Source organism: Rutilus rutilus (genome assembly GCF_951802725.1).
Source record: "Rutilus rutilus genome assembly, chromosome: 3".
NCBI classification, from domain to species: domain Eukaryota; kingdom Metazoa; phylum Chordata; class Actinopteri; order Cypriniformes; family Leuciscidae; genus Rutilus; species Rutilus rutilus.
The window spans coordinates 18,518,332-18,539,623 of record NC_140211.1 but is presented as its reverse complement, the minus strand read 5'-3'; the positions used below and the strand labels follow the sequence as shown (position 1 = coordinate 18,539,623).

At 37.8% G+C, this 21,292-nt stretch overlaps 2 protein-coding genes across 3 annotated transcripts; one reads left to right on the top strand and one right to left on the bottom strand.

The window, feature by feature from the left end:
- The first annotated feature begins 1,574 nt into the window (after positions 1-1,574).
- On the top strand, positions 1,575-5,375 carry snapc2 (small nuclear RNA activating complex, polypeptide 2). Of its 2 annotated transcripts, none has more exons than XM_084405838.1 (5): positions 1,575-1,714; positions 2,488-2,752; positions 2,838-3,011; positions 3,426-3,966; positions 4,349-5,220. In XM_084405838.1, the coding sequence occupies exons 2-5, from the start codon at positions 2,537-2,539 to the stop codon at positions 4,666-4,668; spliced, it is 1,251 nt and encodes a 416-aa protein (XP_084261964.1). In that variant the 5' UTR covers positions 1,575-1,714; positions 2,488-2,536; the 3' UTR covers positions 4,669-5,220. The 2 variants fall into 2 exon arrangements, with proteins under 2 accessions (XP_084261964.1, XP_084261965.1); XM_084405839.1 differs by having other exon boundaries at positions 1,638-1,714; positions 2,491-2,752; positions 4,349-5,375.
- A 545-nt stretch (positions 5,376-5,920) lies between these two features.
- Positions 5,921-19,778, bottom strand: LOC311288277 (uncharacterized protein). Its single transcript, XM_084405605.1, has 12 exons — positions 19,612-19,778; positions 11,463-15,620; positions 10,909-11,024; positions 10,053-10,114; positions 9,870-9,941; positions 9,537-9,655; positions 9,397-9,447; positions 8,605-8,785; positions 8,070-8,231; positions 7,392-7,471; positions 6,755-6,891; positions 5,921-6,481 (listed from the first exon to the last, which is right to left on the bottom strand). Exons 1-12 carry the CDS (start codon positions 19,670-19,672, stop codon positions 6,437-6,439), a joined length of 5,244 nt encoding a protein of 1,747 aa, XP_084261731.1. The 5' UTR covers positions 19,673-19,778; the 3' UTR covers positions 5,921-6,436.
- Positions 19,779-21,292: the final 1,514 nt, after the last annotated feature.

Sequence of the window (21,292 nt, the reverse complement as noted above, 5' to 3'; positions counted from 1 at the left end):
TTGCAGAAAACCGCAGTTCTAAGACGTTCACACATCCACTAAAATCATGTCACGCAATCACCAGCAGAGGTCATAATCACCACAGAATTGAGCCAATCTTCATGACAACCTCTTCAGGCCTACATCTTTACCAAGCATTGCATAGCCTACCCTTTTTTTTTTTTTTTTTTTTATGCTTCCTTTTGTATTTAATTTATCTTTCTTAATGGTCTGTTTATAGACTTATTATATCTGTCTACCTTTTGTTTTCAGTTATGATTCTGGGTTTTAATTTGGATTCGTTTGCAATGCTCATGTGGAGGATTTAATCTTAAAGGTAGCCTAATGCAGGCCATGTCAAGAATGCCGTAGCCTATCATTTTGAGTATGTATGTAGGCTGTATTGTTATATGTACATATATTCAGCATTTTATATAGGTCTATATACATTAGGCTATATATAGTCTAGTCTTACAGAGTCATTTTAAAATAATTCCAATTAATAGATCATGCATTATAACAGATGGCTCAACTACGTGTTTGGGGAAAAAATGCATTTCTTTATTCATATTTTTCGTGTGTGCACTATAACCTGATTATGGTATCAGCACCATGGTTTAAACCATATTTAACTAAACATCTCCATGTCACTGTGTTAAATTTCGATAGTAGCCTACTATTAAAATACCTAGTATATATTTAGCCAGTTGAAGGTGACCTCGGCGCTTTTGGTGTTCACAAAAACGATATACCTGTGAAAACGTCATAGGATTACATTTATGGTCAATATTAACAACGGGGGTTATAATTTAATCTTTAGTAACAAAATTGGTCAAAATCTAGACAATAATTAAAAGGATTATTAAAAAAAACAGTTTTAGTTCTAAATTTTAGTTTCTAGAACAGCATATCTATAGGTAGCGTGGCCGAGCGGTCTAAGGCGCTGGATTAAGGCTCCAGTCTCTTCGGGGGCGTGGGTTCGAATCCCACCGCTGCCAACGTTTTTGAATGTACGGCTAGCATCAGCCGTAATGCATGTACAATTTAAAGTTCACATGACACGTAAAGATGCCTGAATGCCTACATTTAGGCGGAACTGGGTATGAAGTATAATGTCATGTCATATGTTGCTTCAGTGGTTCCATCACAGGCGGAAGTACTTTACCGTTGATGAAATGTCAGATCTGAGTTGACGGAAATTAGATCTATCACATCATATTGTATACGGGAGAAAAAAAACCCAGAATAAGATCAATTGATTTTAGGTTCCAAGGTTTGCAAAAAAAAATTATATTTCAGGTATTTCTGTCACTATAACAGGTTTAGACAAATACCGAGTGTGATAGTATACCGGTATTTAAAGTTCATAGTATTTACTGCTGTGAGAAATTGTTTTCGTGTGAAAAGTTTGAGCGGTCTCTAGTGGTGTGTTTCACAAACGACAAGTGGTGCAACCTCTGCAGGCCTTATCTGCTAAGTATAAACGAAAGTAACGACCGCTTAGTCTTTTATAATATTTTTTTTATTCATTGAATTCTTAATGTACACATATATAAAGTGTATAAACGAGATAATAAACGAGAACAGCCTTTGCAATCGGACATGTGAAAACGCATTTCAGCTTCGTGGTTTTTGAGCCTCTTAGTGGCTCGTAGTGAGATACGGGTACTTACGTTACCCCCTCTAAATGGCTCCTACCGAAACCCGCTGGAGGCTGGATTTGTGTGACAAGCTAGTAAGTTACGGAAGTTTCTAATCTTTTGACTTTCCATTTAGCTTATTGTAAGTAGTTTTATTTGATGGTTACCGTGCAGTCCTTCCTCAAAGCTGTGTAAATGAAGTGAACAAATAGTCCGTTGGTCAAGCGCTGCCCTACAGCTTACTTATTGAAATGTCATGTGGTGTGAAAGCCTTTAGTGCCATTTAACGTTAGATAGATAATAAGCTGTGGCTTTAGGAAAGCTCTTAGAGACAACATGTTTTTCAGAATTCTGGTGCACTTTACAGAGATTGAAAATATTCGTTGTGAGGTTATTACTGCTGCATTTGTAACCTGTTTTGATGTTCATATACATTCCTGTAATTAACTCATTAGTTCATTAGTTTCTCAGGTGCAAACCATCAAAATATAACTAAACCTTGATGGGACATACAACAGAATTTAAAGAGAATTTGTACCACATAGAATCTTTCAAAACAAAGCTTTTCTTGTTGAAATTGAAAGTTTCTTCTTCGAGTCCTTCTTAAAGGAATGTAAGTTATGGTTTAAAAAATAAATAAGCCATTGATATTTAGGGCTCCAAGCACCGAAGGTATCTTCAGATTCATTTGAAATTGTCCTGTGACATCCTTTTAAATGTTGAATGTGGGTCCACAAATGCTCAACACAGATGATCAAACCCTAACTTAAGTAAAGATTCAATATGGATTTTGCTATAAAAACCATTGCCACTTGTGGCTATATTAATTTAAAATGTTGCTTTCCCATATTTTCTTTTTTTTATACAGCAGGCAATTTCAAGGTACATTGGACATAGCTTTTATCTAATCAGCAACTATGAAACCTCCATTTCGTCAGCGAACTGAACCGTCACGCTTTCTATTTAAGAGCATTGAGCAAAAACAGACAGCGAGAGACCAATCATTCTGCAAAGGATGGGCTCGCAAAGATCTACAGAGCTTTTTGCAAGCTTTGAAACTACAGAATAATTTTGAATCGGAGTTAGATCTGACCGAGCTTCAAAAGAAAGTTCCCCGACGATCTCTGAAAGAGGTAAACTCATTGCCATCACCCAAAACAGATTAAGCCGGATGAACGTGCACATGTCCGTTGTAATGCAATCACTGCTTGGTTTCAGATTGAAGACCTGATAAAGTCCCTGAAGTCACGTATGCTGCAGAAGGTTTATCTTCAGGTTCAGAGTCAGAGGAGGGAGCATCACAAGACTAAGGTTCCCATTGAAATCTGGGCAGAGTTGGTTCAGAAAATTTCCAGATCCCATGAGAAGACTATTTCCTCTGTCTTTTCCCAGGTCTGTATTTGACATTTCAATGTGTAAATGCACCTGACACCACACCAAAAACAATAATTTCTCAACCTTATTATGAATACACGATTTTATTGAGCTTGTGGGAGGGGGAACTGGTTCGCCATTACTTTGACAGGATTAAAACTAAGGAGTAGACAAATAATGATGGATAATGTTTATATTTGACAATAAGGTTGTGTTACTTATCATACTTTTGAACTACAATGATACACAAAGGTGTGTTACATTGATGCACCACAAGTATGTAAGTTCAGCAAATGATTCTGTCGATGATCTGTCTTATGACTATTATTTATGACAAACAGTATACTGTATTTTACTGCTTTATTGCCTTATATCACCATAAAGCAGATAAATTGTTAATAATTTCAGTTTATTTTTGTACTCTGTCATCAGATGCTTGTGATTGCTGCCACAGAGCCCTGTGGCCTGATGCACTCTGAACCTCCACACTCCACCAGCCGAACACCTGCTTTCTCCAGACTGTTCCCAGTTCAGTCCCCTAAAACCCCTTCTCGGCCTTCCGCCTCGGGCATGAGCCCAAATCCTGGCGTTTTCACTACCTCAGCTACAACTCTTATTCAGCCTGACTCTAGTTCTAATGCTGTTGAACATATTAGCAAATTGGACAATGCATCAAGCAGTTCACCTGTAGTGCCTAACACACCTGAGACACCAACATCCTCACAGATGACAAGAAGCCCAAGCCAACTACAATCAGAAGCAGAACCAACAGTGTCCAGTCCTGTTTCCACTGATCCAGTGTCACCATCAGTTTCCTCAAATAGACACGATCCAGTTCGATCGGGACTGTTAGATCACGATAACTTATTATCCAAACCAAGAGTGCTGAAGTGTGTCATGAATTTTGACAAGATTTATAAATATTTAAGTGGCGTTGGCTCTACAACCGGCAATTCAGCCCTTACTTCTATGGGTATGTATTGTTATGATACATTTTAAGTATAATATTCTATTATGAAATTAAAAAGTGGAATAAATTATACTCTTCATGACCTTTTTACACATTGTCCCAGGAATGTTTAAACACCGTTTAAAACGTCTCATAATAACAACCCTCATGCCGTTCCAAACCTGTATGACATCCTTTTTGTCTTTAAAAAGATCACAATGAAAGTCAGCGAGGATCAAAGTTGTTTTTGAACCCCATTGACTTTGACTTTCATAAAAGTCAGTCAGCCGATCATGTGGGAACGACATGAATAAATAATGACAGAATTGTAATTCTGGGTGAACCAATCTGTTATACATTTGTGAAAAGATCTCTATTTTTCCTCATATTTTATATATGTCCTCAGAGAGTGCAGTGCTGTTGGATATGCTGATGTGTTTGCCTGAGGAGCTCCCCTTACTGGACTGCAAGGAACTTCAACATCACCTCCTCCAGTTACACTCGCAGCTCTCCAAAACAGCTGCTTCTTCAAATGTCCCATGTGCGAATGTTGCTGATTCTACTGTATTGACACAGAAACTTAGGACTACTACTGGATCCTCCACTGAATCTGTCACAGAACCAGCAAAGGACAAAGACTGGGCTACGGCTGGCACCTGTCCTCTCAATCCTTTGTTAGTTCCAGTAACCTTGCTGAAAAGACTGTCTCTGGATTCTGAGAAATGATATGCTTAGGCTGAACCCCTTCAGAATTCAGCTGAGCCTTATGTTTCACTTTTCTACTGGTTCAGATTTGTTCTTTTCTTTTGTTTGGGAAATGTGTGTGTATAAAGCATTCATATTATTTCACTACACTTGAGTTGATGATTCTGTTAAAATATGTTTCTTATAAAAATTATATCCAAGACATAAAACATGAAAAATAATTGTAACATTCAATATTTTAAGTGTCTACATCTTCAAATTGTTGTGAATGAGAACAACCGTTTATTGCAGTTTGTATATTTTCAGTATTATCACCAGTCTAGTGCTCTTGATTTTCATTTGTTAAAAAAAAAAAAAGTGTATACTTTTCTCATTTTGAATGCAATGCAAATAAAAAAATATTTGTAAATATAAAATATGTACAATGTCTGGTCACATCTACCCCTCAGTCTGTGTGTAGTTTTAGTTGGTTAAGCAGTGTTTATGTTCCTCTAGTAATTCTTCCATTCATCTCCTCATGTCTTAATTTAGTACTTTTTTTTTAAAAGAACCAGTTAAAGGGATATTCCATCCAAAAGTGAAACTTCTCTCATCATCTACTTACACCCTTATGCCATACCAGATGTATATGACTATCTTTATTCAGATGAGAACTCTTATGGTAACAAAATACAGTACTTTGTTGCATTGACCCCTAATAAAGAATTATCTTTTAGAGTGAGCGTCACTACACAGGTGAGTAATCTGTTTACACAATGACCCATGAGTCCTATTGCAACACAGAGGTCTAGGTACATCAAGTTAAATGATACTATTTGCAACGTTTCACGATATTGAAGCTCTTATCTGAACCGCTCCCACTATGGCGTGTATAACTCACCATCCCTCACATTGTTTGACTGGCTGCTGTTAAGATACCTGCGATAAAGAAACTCACTTTGCAAAACATGGGGAATATAAAATAATGTAACAATGTAATCCGAAAGGACTAAATTGAGTGGTGGAATATAGAGTAAGAAAGACCCATGAACAGTGCTTTCGGAAGAACAAAGAGTGTTGCATGTCTGAATTGGAAAACATTGAAAAGTACAAAGAAAACTAATGAAGATACTCTCTGTTAGCTCATGATGTGCTTTCTTATTGCTCAGTACACAATAGCTCAATAATATTATTTTGTTGTCCGTGTATTCGATAAAAAAAAAAAAAGACCTAAAACAATTGAGAATATAGATATTTCTTTATTTTAACATAAGCAAGTGAATTTACAAACGTGTGGAGTATAATGATAATAAATAATTTGTGGAGTATAATGATAATAAATAATTTGTGGAGTAATGATAATAAATAATTTGTGGTTAATATGTCATTTACAAACCAATTCATTTTAATGCAATGTCATAATGAACAACAATAATAAAACACAAGGACACCTGAAGGAGCACTAACAAAGTAAAACCTGTAAAATGCTATATTCTTATTTTGCTACCTTCATTATTTTAATAACATTTCTGAAGGGTAGCAGGGCACTTCTGAAGTTTCACTGCTTCTCTTCATCATGTAATCAAACATTATGGTCAGACAATGTTTGTCACACATCTGAGATACTGAAAATATGCACAATTGCACTACTACTAAATTGCATGGTATAAATAGAACTCACTTTGCAACTGAATTGAGATTAATACATCAAGACTGGATATTTTTAAAGCATCAAAGCAACAAATATATTCAATATGTCAAAGAGAGCCGTCCTACTTGTGGTAAATTCCATGCATTTAGAATATCACACTTAAATATCAAATGATGACCGGATCTGAGGTCTGTCCATTCTCATCTGTTAAGAGCAAAAGACATAATGAGGAATTTTCTAAAAACAATGATATAGTGATGCTGCAATGCTTACAGAAAAAAAACAGCACAAGGAAAATCACTAGCTGTTTGTAACCGGTACCTTCTGTGGACATATGCAGTTGTGCAGTAAAAGGAGTACTACATTAAAATGTCTTTTATCAACCCTATGGCTGCACATAGTAGTTTTAGATACATACTGACTGTTTGTATGAACAATGCTGATACATGTTTATCTGTGTATCCTGTCAGTACTCACAGACTGATCTCTCTGATGATAGCGGAGATGATCAGGATCAGGTGAGAAATTCTGGGTGTAGAAGCGATCCGCAGAGAAATCTGGATTTCCTGAACTGCCCTGCTTACGTGAGTATACTGGATTAGCATACGTGCTACCTGGAAATACAAAAAAAGGTAAGTTGACTAATCAGAGATTACACTTCTATACACAACATAAGTTTATTTTAGATCAGACTACAGTGCTCTTATTGCACAGGAAGGCAAAACGAAAACATATATTTGTAGAGGTGTAGTGATCTAAGTCTTTAATTCTTTGTATAGTATCAATGAGTGATTTATGGTGTGCAAATGATGTACACTCGTAAATGATGTACAAATATTATATTTCCCATAATGCATGCATTCGAACCGCCCAGAAAACCCTGCGCCTTTCTTTTTGAGTTGCTCTCTATTTTGTGCTTGTAGCAAAAAATCTGTATCTGAAATAAAGTGAACATACTGGGAATGAATAAATTAATGTTTACCTATCAATTCAGGTTAATACCAAGTGTTTTATGTAACATTTTTTTCTGAGATTACACTCCTGTTAACACTAATTAATTGTGCACAACAATCATTTTGTGAATGATTCAAATGTTCAGTTATTTTTTTGGTACCTGATGTTTTCTTTTGTGGTGGCCACTCAAAGTCATCATCTAACCATTCTTTCACTAGCTCTTTCTTAATGTCTTTATTCCTGTAAGTCAAAGAAATAGAGTTATGGACAGGAAGACATAAAAACATAAGAACACCGCCTTTTTTCCAATACACATTTGGAAAATATGCTGTTTTCATTCAACTTGAGAGATTGCATTATCCCAGATTTTTAGAGGGACTGTCAGAAAGTTTTGAATCGTCAACAATTTTATGACAGGATTGTAGCTCTCATACATGTTAAATACCGCTAAATAAACAAATGGTATTAGAAAATTCTCAAACAAACTGCCCTTTCTGGACTTGAGAGTGGCTGATTGATTGTTATTTTCAGGGCGTTTGCGGAACAATGATCGTGCAATGATCTTATGTTCAAAGGGCCTTGTGTTCAAACATGAAGTTTATCAGGACATTCTGCAGGCCATCTGTCCACCAATTGATGTTCAACAGACGTCGGGTGATGTAACAAGGCAACGACCCAAAGCATGAATGACTTCAGCAGAAGATAATACGCCTTCTGGAGAGGCGCAGTTTGAACCTTATTGAAATGCCTTGTTATGACCTCAAGAGTGTGACTCAGACTGGATATTCCAAAAATATTGCTGAACTGAACAGTTCTGAAGTGTCATGCAATAGCTTACCTTTTTACCGTCCGTTTGTTTATCACGAGATAAACTGTCAGGAATGCTATAGTTAATACTACGATGCCTGCTACTGTTCCCAATCCAGCATAGAATCCAACCTTGTGCACCTGGAAACTGCAGTCCTCTCCCAAGTACCAGTTAGCTTCAGTTTGCTGGCAACTAGAGCAAAGATGCATTATAAGTCATTTTCAATTTTCATAAAGACATCTGTACATATTTGTTACTATTGCTTTGTAATTGCTTTTGTTTCATTTAGATCATTCCAGTTCTTTAGACTGGTCTTGCACCAATCATTGGTCTTGATCACATGAAATATTTCATCCTATCAGAAGGATTCAAACTTTTAATATTGCTTACACACCAATTTAAACATATATTTCTATTTCTATAATCAAACTAGCCATTTAGTAGATGCTTTTATTAAAAAATAAAACACTTAGGCTATGTCGGGGACAGACGTACAATCTTTTCGTTTCCAGCCCAGATCTTTAACCAGCACTAAATAATTAAATATAGTTATGATAGTACGTACTAGCAGTTTGGACCTTGTTTATCAACTACACAGGTGCCACCGTGCATACACGTTTTTGGTGCAGGATGATTGACATCGCATGGAGTCACACATGTCACTTTGCCATCCAACACAACTGCAGCAAAATGCTTTTGGAAGTCTTCAGTAAGATTTTGTGTAGCCTCAACACACACATTTGTGACTGTGGAAATAAAGAGACAGTGAAAATAAATAATAATTACAATAAAATAAAATAAATAAAAGTATAATCAATTGCCTGATTTTAATAGAAAATCTATGCTACTGTTTTTTTTTTTTTTGGCTTCCCCAAATTATTTGTTGGTCTCTCTGTATAGCTTCTCTCCCATGCTCTCCTTTGTTCACTGAAAACTTTTAGAACCTTTTTTGACCTTTTCTAAGTAGTGTCTTGGTTTCTAGTAACAATTCAATTATTAGAAATGTGAATAATTATTGATAATGTATTGTGGCCTTTTTCTGATTTATGCATTTTTGCTTTATCTCTAAAATACAATTCATATGCAGAGGCCAGTTGGAAGTTATTTGTGTAAACTTTAAGATTTTGCAGAACTGTGATTGAAAACATGCAGAATGTTTTGAATATTTCAACATCAAACATTACACATTAAAACACATTTCAGTTATTTCAGTAGTTCACTCAGTCCTTAAAAATAAGATTTTTGTTTTGGCATGGAGTATGCAATTCAATGAAATGACAGAACTGATTAACAGTAGCCTATCTAAAATAGCACTATTCTTCTTGCCCCTAGCACAATACGTTTACTGAAAACTCACCATTGAGCTCAGTCGGTGATACAGTGGCATTATTTACATCCAATCTTTCGTCTATAAAAAAAAAGGACAAACATAGATTAACAATGCATCTAATAACTTCAGAATACATATAAAGGGAGGAAATGCATATGACAACCTACCTGGATTGCTTTGGAAGTCTTCGAGAGCCTTATCCAGCTCTGTGAGTGCATCAGTATAAGAATTGTTGGCATTTTCATTATTTTTAACGGTAAAAATAACATCATGCTTAACTTTCAGACTAGCCATTTGATTTAAAGAGAGACAGAGAGAGAGAGAGAGAGAGAGAGAGAGAGAGAGAGAAGACAAAAATATAAAATCAGTCCTTACATTTTTTTTTCAGTGTATTCAAGCTGTATAATTAAGTTTATTTTTTTAATTGAGGTTATAATACATGGTTTAACAATAAATCAAGTTATTAAACATGTTTGGTTTATTATATTTTGCACTTTTACCTTTGTGTATTTTGCTCCAAAGGCAAGCTTCTTTTTCCTCTATGCCTTTTTGGTCTTATCGGTCCACCAGCACTTTGAAAGGACAAAATAAAATAAAAAATGAAATAAGACCTAATAGTCGTACATTATAAGGGCATAAATATAATTACAAAATAGCTTGTGCTATCAAAGTAGATGAATTACCTTAGAATAATGTTCGTCACTCTCTGAAAGTTAGGTATAAATAAGCGATATTTTTCTTCAACCTATAACAGAATGAAACTATATCTGTTATATTTCAAGTAGAAAAAAAATTACCTCCACTGTTCAAAATAGTTTGTTAAAGTCTTAGATACTTATGTCACTTTTAAAAAATGTATGTTACCGCATAGGTAATAACGTATGAAACAAAGAGTCATCTGCAAACAAATGATTAAAAGCTAGAGCTTTTCACAGAGTTAACTTCACTTAAATTACTTTTAACCAACTGGTCCCAAGCTGATTTCTAGTAAATATGCTGTTAGATCCACTCCCCATATTTATGGGTAATAATATGTAAGTGATCAAGCACATTTGCAAGAAAAATGAATAGAAAATGAAAGGGCAGAAATAATTAATTATGCTGTTACAATTTAGACTAAGGCCTTTACTTAAACCGGGATAGTTCACCCAAAAATGAAAATTCTGTCATTATTTACTCACCCTTTACAACCTGTATGAATTTCTTTCTTCTGCTGAACACAAAATAAGATATTTTGAAGAATTTTGGGAACCAAACAGTTGATGGGCCCCATTGACTTCCATAGTATTATGGAATTATTATTATTTTATGAATTATTATTGTCAAAGGGATCCATCAAATGTTTGGTAACCCATATTCTTCAAAATATCTTCTTTTGTGTTCAGCAGAAAATAGAAATGCATACAGGTTTGAAACAACTTTAGGGTGAGTAAATGATGACAGAATTTTCATATTTTGGTGAACTATACCTTTAAATTATGTTATTTTAAAATGGGGTGGGGGTGGGGGTAGGAAAGCCATCTAATCCACAATACCTACCACAGGTGTGAACTTATCAACAAACGTCTTATATGCAGTTGATGATGTGTTTTCATGATCAGAAGTATACAATTCATTCACTTCCATCGCAACTTGAGCAGTCCTTTCAATGTCCTCTGAAATAAAAGTAGAGGACATTTTAAGAAAACAAAGTAGTACAGGACTTTCAGAAAACAATTTGTAAAATTTTAAGAAAGTATAAGTATAAAATGTAACAACTAATTAAAACTAAAAAGGGCATCCTGCCCATCTCATGTAGTCGAGATACCATTGTTTTGTGACTAGGTTTCTATGCAATTACAAAAGTTCAAGATATGGTTTTAATAAGCCGCAACTTCATTCAGCTTTGAAGAAATTTTAATACACCACATTTTAATTAATGAGACTAATCTTACTGGAAAAACAACTGCAAGAATTTTCATTCTGAAGATGACATTGTTGCAAAATAATTCCAAAGAAATTGGCATGTCAAGCCCACTTACATGTGTGACGTGGAGATAAAAGTTAATCATATAATCATTTATTTTTTATATTTGATAGACTTTTTAACAAACCTTTGACAATATTGTTAAAATGATCGCAGAATCTCCCTGTATAACCATTCGGACAGACACAAGCCAGGTTGTTTGGATGTGGAGTTCCACCATTTTCACATGTAATAACAGGTTTGGTGATTGTGGTTTTAGTCGTTGACTGAGTAGATATTGATATTGTTGCTGTTGTTCCATCAACGGAAGTCATAACAGGATCTTTTGGAGTTGTGACATCAGCTGTAGTTGAGGCAGGATTTGGTGTGGATTTGGTGTCTCCTGTAGCAATAATTCCTGTAGTTGTGACACTAGCAGAAGTAGAGGTGACATCAGTAGTTGTGGCAGTATTTTCCGTAGATGTGTCACCCTCAGTAGTTGAAGCGGTAACAATTCCTGAAGTCGTAATTGTACCTGTTGTTGTTGCTATATATGCTGTAGTGGTGGCATCATCTGTTGTTTTAGCAGAATCTGTCATAGCTGTAGGATCTCCTGAAGTTACACCAGAAATCCCTGTTGTACTTTCTGCTGTATTTGAAGTTTCACTGGTTGCTGTGATTTCAATAGTTGTCGAAATGTCTGGTGTATGAGTGGTGTCGACTGTGGCTGTAGGATCTCCTGAAGTGACACCGGAAGTCCCTGTTGTACTACCATCTGGAGTTTTAGAGGTTTCTGCTGTATTTGAAGTTTCACTGGTTGCTGTGATTTCAATAGTTGTCAAAATGTCGGGTGTATGAGTGGTGTCGACTGTGGCTGTAGGAACTCCTGAAGTGACACCGGAAGTCCCTGTTGTACTATCATCTGGAGTTTTAGAGGTTTCTGCTGTATTTGAAGTTTCACTGGTTGCTGTGATTTCAATAGTTGTCAAAATGTCTGGTGTATGAGTGGTGTCGACTGTGGCTGTAGGAACTCCTGAAGTGACACCGGAAGTCCCTGTTGTACTATCATCTGGAGTTTTAGAGGTTTCTGCTGTATTTGAAGTTTCACTGGTTGCTGTGATTTCAATAGTTGTCGAAATGTCTGGTGTATGAGTGGTGTCGACTGTGGCTGTAGGATCTCCTGAAGTGACACTGGAAGTCCCTGTTGTACTATCATCTGGAGTTTTAGAGGTTTCTGCTGTATTTAAAGTTTCACTGGTTGCTGTGATTTCAGTAGTTGTCGAAATGTCGGGTGTATGAGTGGTGTCGACTGTGGCTGTAGGATCTCCTGAAGTGACACTGGAAGTCCCTGTTGTACTATCATCTGGAGTTTTAGAGGTTTCTGCTGTATTTGAAGTTTCACTGGTTGCTGTGATTTCAATAGTTGTCGAAATGTCTGGTGTATGAGTGGTGTCTACTGTGGCTGTAGGATCTCCTGAAGTGACACTGGAAGTCCCTGTTGTACTATCATCTGGAGTTTTAGAGGTTTCTGCTGTATTTGAAGTTTCACTGGTTGCTGTGATTTCAATAGTTGTCGAAATGTCTGGTGTATGAGTGGTGTCGACTGTGGCTGTAGGATCTCCTGAAGTGACACTGGAAGTCCCTGTTGTACTATCATCTGGAGTTTTAGAGGTTTCTGCTGTATTTAAAGTTTCACTGGTTGCTGTGATTTCAGTAGTTGTCGAAATGTCGGGTGTATGAGTGGTGTCGACTGTGGCTGTAGGATCTCCTGAAGTGACACTGGAAGTCCCTGTTGTACTATCATCTGGAGTTTTAGAGGTTTCTGCTGTATTTGAAGTTTCACTGGTTGCTGTGATTTCAATAGTTGTCGAAATGTCTGGTGTATGAGTGGTGTCTACTGTGGCTGTAGGATCTCCTGAAGTGACACTGGAAGTCCCTGTTGTACTATCATCTGGAGTTTTAGAGGTTTCTGCTGTATTTGAAGTTTCACTGGTTGCTGTGATTTCAATAGTTGTCGAAATGTCTGGTGTATGAGTGGTGTCGACTGTGGCTGTAGGATCTCCTGAAGTGACACTGGAAGTCCCTGTTGTACTATCATCTGGAGTTTTAGAGGTTTCTGCTGTATTTGAAGTTTCACTGGTTGCTGTGATTTCAATAGTTGTCGAAATGTCGGGTGTATGAGTGGTGTCGACTGTGGCTGTAGGATCTCCTGAAGTGACACCGGAAGTCCCTGTTGTACTATCATCTGGAGTTTTAGAGGTTTCTGCTGTATTTGAAGTTTCACTGGTTGCTGTGATTTCAATAGTTGTCGAAATGTCGGGTGTATGAGTGGTGTCGACTGTGGCTGTAGGATCTCCTGAAGTGACACTGGAAGTCTCTGTTGTACTATCATCTGGAGTTTTAGAGGTTTCTGCTGTATTTAAAGTTTCACTGGTTGCTGTGATTTCAGTAGTTGTCGAAATGTCGGGTGTATGAGTGGTGTCGACTGTGGCTGTAGGATCTCCTGAAGTGACACTGGAAGTCCCTGTTGTACTATCATCTGGAGTTTTAGAGGTTTCTGCTGTATTTGAAGTTTCACTGGTTGCTGTGATTTCAATAGTTGTCGAAATGTCGGGTGTATGAGTGGTGTCTACTGTGGCTGTAGGATCTCCTGAAGTGACACTGGAAGTCCCTGTTGTACTATCATCTGGAGTTTTAGAGGTTTCTGCTGTATTTGAAGTTTCACTGGTTGCTGTGATTTCAATAGTTGTCGAAATGTCGGGTGTATGAGTGGTGTCGACTGTGGCTGTAGGATCTCCTGAAGTGACACTGGAAGTCCCTGTTGTACTATCATCTGGAGTTTTAGAGGTTTCTGCTGTATTTGAAGTTTCACTGGTTGCTGTGATTTCAATAGTTGTCGAAATGTCTGGTGTATGAGTGGTGTCGACTGTGGATGTAGGATCTCCTGAAGTGACACTGGAAGTCCCTGTTGTACTATCATCTGGAGTTTTAGAGGTTTCTGCTGTATTTGAAGTTTCACTGGTTGCTGTGATTTCAGTAGTTGTCGAAATGTCGGGTGTATGAGTGGTGTCGACTGTGGCTGTAGGATCTCCTGAAGTGACACTGGAAGTCCCTGTTGTACTATCATCTGGAGTTTTCGAGGTTTCTGCTGTATTTGAAGTTTCACTGGTTGCTGTGATTTCAATAGTTGTCGAAATGTCGGGTGTATGAGTGGTGTCGACTGTGGCTGTAGGATCTCCTGAAGTGACACCGGAAGTCCCTGTTGTACTATCATCTGGAGTTTTAGAGGTTTCTGCTGTATTTGAAGTTTCACTGGTTGCTGTGATTTCAGTAGTTGTCGAAATGTCGGGTGTATGAGTGGTGTCGACTGTGGCTGTAGGATCTCCTGAAGTGACACCGGAAGTCTCTGTTGTACTATCATCTGGAGTTTGAGAGGTTTCTGCTGTATTTGAAGTTTCACTGGTCGCTGTGATTTCAGTAGTTGTCGAAATGTCTGGTGTATGAGTGGTGTCGACTGTGGCTGTAGGATCTCCTGAAGTGACACTGGAAGTCCCTGTTGTACTATCATCTGGAGTTTTAGAGGTTTCTGCTGTATTTAAAGTTTCACTGGTTGCTGTGATTTCAGTAGTTGTCGAAATGTCGGGTGTATGAGTGGTGTCGACTGTGGCTGTAGGATCTCCTGAAGTGACACCGGAAGTCTCTGTTGTACTATCATCTGGAGTTTGAGAGGTTTCTGCTGTATTTGAAGTTTCACTGGTTGCTGTGATTTCAATAGTTGTCGAAATGTCGGGTGTATGAGTGGTGTCGACTGTGGCTGTAGGATCTCCTGAAGTGACACCGGAAGTCTCTGTTGTACTATCATCTGGAGTTTGAGAGGTTTCTGCTGTATTTGAAGTTTCACTGGTTGCTGTGATTTCAGTAGTTGTCGAAATGTCTGGTGTATGAGTGGTGTCGACTGTGGCTGTAGGATCTCCTGAAGTGACACTGGAAGTCCCTGTTGTACTATCATCTGGAGTTTTAGAGGTTTCTGCTGTATTTAAAGTTTCACTGGTTGCTGTGATTTCAGTAGTTGTCGAAATGTCGGGTGTATGAGTGGTGTCGACTGTGGCTGTAGGATCTCCTGAAGTGACACCGGAAGTCCCTGTTGTACTATCATCTGGAGTTTTAGAGGTTTCTGCTGTATTTGAAGTTTCACTGGTTGCTGTGATTTCAGTAGTTGTCGAAATGTCGGGTGTATGAGTGGTGTCGACTGTGGCTGTAGGATCTCCTGAAGTGACACTGTTTGTAGCTGAAAGTGAAGTGATATCTGTTGTGGAAATAGAAACATTTCTTGTTATTGGTATAGCACTGAGCCTGTTTGGCTGCACTCAGTGGAAAATTTGTTAAAAATGTACAATAAACCTTAACAACGTTTTGCTGTATAGGCTTTTATGAGGCAACTAAATAATCAGCACACTCTTAGAAGTACAGGTTCTATATAGAACCTTAAAGGAAAACAAATAAAATTATAACCTGTTGAACATGAAAGTATTTTGCAATCATTTAAGACATTTCTCCTTATATAGAACTTTTTAGGTGCTCTTTCAAATCAAGTCAAGTAGAACCCTAGGGTTCTATATAGACCTTTTTTTACCTAAGAGTTTTCTGTTTTTTTTTTTGTTTTTTTTATATCTGTCTGAATCAAGAAAATGTACACAGTTCATTGTCACAATTTGGGGTTTGGGTTTCATTCTGTGCATATGTAAATGTGGACCATGATGATCATGCTCTCAATTGTCCAGTCCTAATAACAAACGTGTGTGTGCATGCATGTCAACAAGACTTCTCAAGAAGTGCTGTAAATATTTTTTTCATACATAACACAAGCAATGTTTTTAATAAGAACACCAAATGACATAACAGTTGCCATGCATCTCACGCATGAGCGCTGCGGTACACTGTCAAGTTCAAAGAAGTTCAGCTTTCTTATTTAAGCTTCTGGTTTGTCTGACCACTGATGTTTTTGTTATATGTTAGCCTATAACAGACTTTTTTTCCACATAATTATAGTATAGCCTACATTCACAGGCTATGTGTTTTTGTGCCTTGATTTTGCACATTGTTTTAAGTCGAATATTTAGCTGGTGTCACGTACTGCTGGTTGTAGAAATCGCACAGTGCAGGAGAATCCAAACTAACACAGTCTTTAATAACACTCTTTAGAGGATACAGGAAAACAAAGATATAATATAAACACAACCACATAAGACGATACCAGACAATGAACTTAGGGCTTAAATACAGACAGAGCAATTAATGGAAAACAGAACAGGTGCATAGATTAATTAACAACCAAGGAAACTAACGGTAACTCGGAACTAAAGCAAAATGAGCACAGGAAACACAGCGATATAAACGTGACAGCATTGACATGTTTTTTCCCCAGTAAAATTAGAGGAAATGATCAACAAATCATATTATCAAAACTTACTTTTTAGTTGCAGCTTTTAGAATATGTGTAGGCCTATATACAATTAAATTATGAAATTCTCAATTCAAAATTTCTTAAATTAAATTTAGTTTTAATTGGTTGTGATGGAAATGGAAAAGGGGATCTGATGTCTGAAGTCTGATGTATAATTGAGAAATCACTCTTTTTTGTATAAAGACAGTCTGGTTATGAAGCAAACATGCAGTCAGTCTAAAGTGATTTTTCACAAAATTAAACAGTTCACTGTGATATATAACAGTTCATGTTTTAGACATAAAAGTTAGCTTTGTTGGTTATTGTGGTTTCAGATGAGGCCAATGTAACTTTAGTGCCATTTATGTGCCTGCAATTAATAGTATATGAAAAGAATGTGTAACAATATTATCCAGGTATGGTTCTCCCATTAGCTTCACAAAAATATTTTGATAATATGATTATATTTTTAATGGTGTGTAAGTGTCTCAACTCTTGGTCAACAACTCTCAAACTTTTCCCTCAAAAATACACTATTCCTGCATTTTCCACCATTCAATGTCCTTTAGAAGAGGGTTTATAGATTTTGAAACCAGAATAATCATTAAAAAGTAAATCTTCCTCCACTCCCTTTCCTAAATCACCACATTGACATATATTTCACTGAGAGTGTGCATATGGAATGCCTACACATTTGTTTTTAACATACTTTATTTCCTTTTAAACACCCTTTCAGGACCATGCAATTAGGGATGCACCGATTGGGAAATTCTGGGCCGATACCGAGACCGATGTTTAACATAACAACTTGGCCGATGGCCGATGCCGATGTTTTTTCTTTTTGTTATTTATTCCTTTTTTTGTGCCACGGAAACATACAAGTCTTTCGGCTCTTGATCACACTATCCTAGAATGAGCACAAATTCAATCAGACCAATTTATGAAACAAAAAAAACGGTCCCACTTTATATTAAGTGGCGTTAAGTACTATGTACTTACATCAAAAAATAAGTACAATGTACTTATTGTGTTCATGTTGTATTGTAAAACACTTTTGCTGCTATTGAGGTGTGATACGGGTAAGGTTAGGGACAGGTGTGGTGGATTGGGTAGGTTTAAGGTGTAAGGGAAGGGTCAACTGTGTAATTACAAATGTAATTACATAAATTAATTACAGCTGTAATTACATGCAGGAATTTTTAAAATGTAAGTACATTGTAAAAACATGTAGTTACACAATAAGTACATTGTATCAAATTATTAATTTCAATGTAAGTACATGTAAGTACATAGTACTTAAAGCCACTTAATATAAAGTGGGACCAAAAAAACCTTTAATGTCACTTTCTGGTTGACAGTTATAACCTTATTTATAAGTTCTTTTTCAGTTGTTATGAGGAGCAATATGAGAGAGAAATTTGGTAATCATTGTCTGACCCAACAAAAAAAACATTATAATATTCATTTTATTTTTCGTGTTCGCATTTATGAGGGAAAAAACACGGGTGAATGTTCATACCAAAATATCAAATTTTAAGCGCGCACGCGCTCTTCTGCGAGAGAGAGAGAGAGAGAGCCCCGACCGCGCGCGCGCTCTCACTCACTATTCAGAGCGGTCAAGCTTCCCCGTACTTTTTGACAAGAGTCCTTGACAGGGAGGCCAGAGCTTCTTTGCAGCTCAAGTCGGCGGCGGTGTGTACAGTTAACGCTCTATCTGTTGACGGCGCTGAGGGAAAAGCTCCCGCCACTGGAAGAAGCGGTCGCCGCCCATTTGTGTCCTCCTGCGCACCCATCAAAGCCGTGCAGAACGTCTTCAGCACTCGCGGATCGTGCATACTCCGCCGCTTCTTCTGCTACACACCATGGTCGTTCTTTTCTCGAGAAAAGGAGTTTTCTCATAGAAAAAAATAAAATAAATGCATCATTGTACCCAGCACTTCTGAAAATGCACTTCCGAATGCGTCTCTGTCCCCAGCATATCAAACCAAACTGACGCCCATGTGACATCGGCGAATGTCATTTTTATTTCCCGATGGCCGATGGCAGTTAACGAGGCAAATATCGGCCGTTACCGATGTTCAGCCGATGCATCGGTGCATCCCTACATGCAATCTTGTTTCTGGATGAATCAATGTATGAGATCAACAAAACATTTGGTCCTTTTAATTGGTTCATCCAAATTTATATCAAGAATTTATTTTTATTAAATTATTTAAATTTTTACAGAATGTCTACTGTTTTTATATTTAACTACAGATCTGACAGACAAAACAGTCAGTGCCAAATATTACTAGCCTTTTAAAACTTGCACAACACACTGTGTTCTGTTGTTACAAATTGAGATTTAGAATTCACTTTGGATTCAAGAATTGTTTCATATAACTAATGCTGGGCACATTTTTGCAGGTCTAAAAAGCCAGCAAATATGAATTGATTCTTTTAATTGTTACTAATGTTCTCATTTCTCGTTTCATTTGGCTGAAACAATATTTCAATCTTTATCTCTCTCGGCCAGACTATTTATATTTTTATATTCAATGATTCATATTTGTGTAATGTTTTAAGTCCAATGAGGATGAAGATAGTCAAAGTATTTCAAAACAGCAGCATGGTTTTGTTAAATAAAGCAAAACAGATATCCAAATGGGTGCAAACACAACATGTTTGCGTGCATGGCACAAATAATTCCGGACAATGAACTGAGGGACTATGAACTCAAAAATGAACAGGTGTACCAATTAATCAAAAACCAACAAAGAGCAGGAAAATGACAAGTAAATGGGCAACAAAGGGAAACAAAAAAAATACAGTGACACACTAATTGTGACAATTTGATGTATATTTTTCTCCCTACCTGAAATGAGAGACAGACTCAGGATCAAAATGAATGAAGTTGCGTAGCTTATTCCAATCATTTCCCCAAATGATGCCAGTATCCAAACACATGAAAAAATAATACCCTGGAGCCTCAGTCTTTAACAGCCTCTAACACATCTCAGCTTGTGCACCTTCGAATGTCCAACTCAATGTGATTTACCGACCGAAGTACATGGTTTAGATATTATAAGTCACACATTCTGAAAGCCTTAATTATGTATCAAAGTTCACTGTGAGAGAGGGATTGTACAGATCATAAAACACTGATAAAAAATAAAGACTTGTTTTCCTCAAACCATTTCACATTGCTACGTTTCCCAACGTCATTTTATAATACACTGATATTACACAAACTGGTGGATATTTCCTGACTATCCCATCATAACGCCGTGAAAAACTTTCATGTTTTGGATTTGATGGCTGACTGAAGGAACACAGCTGTTACACAACACATTCTTGTTACAGCAAAATTATAAATTATTAAGGCAAATGTTTCTGTTTCCTCACACACAGTTAATGTTTTTAGAACGAAGGTCAATGTTATTTCTGTTTCATTTATTGATAAATTCAACAATTGATTCAAGTCCATGCTAAAGTTTATATTCCCTCACACAATTTTAACGTTTTATGAACAAAGGTCTGCTTTACATACTATAAGTTCCCTATCTGTCAGTCTCAACATTACCTCGAAGACTGGCAAATAGGGTCTCATTCGGGACTCGGGAGCCCTAATCACCTCTGAGTTGTGATGGATGGATGACCATGTCGGCAATGTGGTCACGACTCTGGTTATATATATATATATATGGTAGGCTGTATATAGTTAACACTCTGGGAGACTTGAGAGTTACAGTGGGAGCACTTCCACTAGGCCAGTCCCCACTCTGACCGCTCACTCCTCTAGCATGCCATGTGCCGTCAAGCTGCCGGATGATGGCACGGGTCCTTCTTGTGGGGGACCCAGCGTGCCATTCGGTGCTCTGAATGAGGATCAGATGTCGATAGCTGCATCTAAGAGTGGGCTATTGTCCTCAGGAGAGGAAGATGACGCTGAGCTTTCCCCTTCTGGGGTGGTCGCTCACTCTGAATTGGATTCAGAGTTGACGGCCATGCTTGCTTGCACAGGCACTGGACTCGAGTGGAACCCTCCATCTTTTCCTGAGCACTCGTGGTTGAATGATTGGTTCCTGGGTGCGGCGAGCAGTTCACAGCCACGTTCTGCCCCAGTAACTTTCTTCCCGGAAGTGGATGAGGAGGTGCAGAAGTTGTGGAAAGCACCTTTTACTGCCCAAAGCTACTCCACTCTCACTACCCTTGCTGGTGGGGCCGCCAAGGGTTACGTGGAGAATTCCTAGGTGTAGCGTGTAATTGCGGTGCACTTGTGCCCACAAAGTGCCGCCACCTGGTGGAACCATCCGTGTTTTCAGTCCAAGGCCGGTAAGATGATGGCAGCCCTGGATGCTAAGGCTTACAGTGCCACTGGACAGGCCGCCTCTGCCCTGCATGCGATGGCCATCCTGCAAGTCTGTCAGGCCACAGCACTCAAAGTACTGCATGAGGGAAGTTTCCCTCCGGGAGACGAAAGTCACGGTGCGGGCTCTCGGCCAGACGATGTCCACCTTGGTGGTCCAGGAACACTATCTCTGGCTGAACCTTGC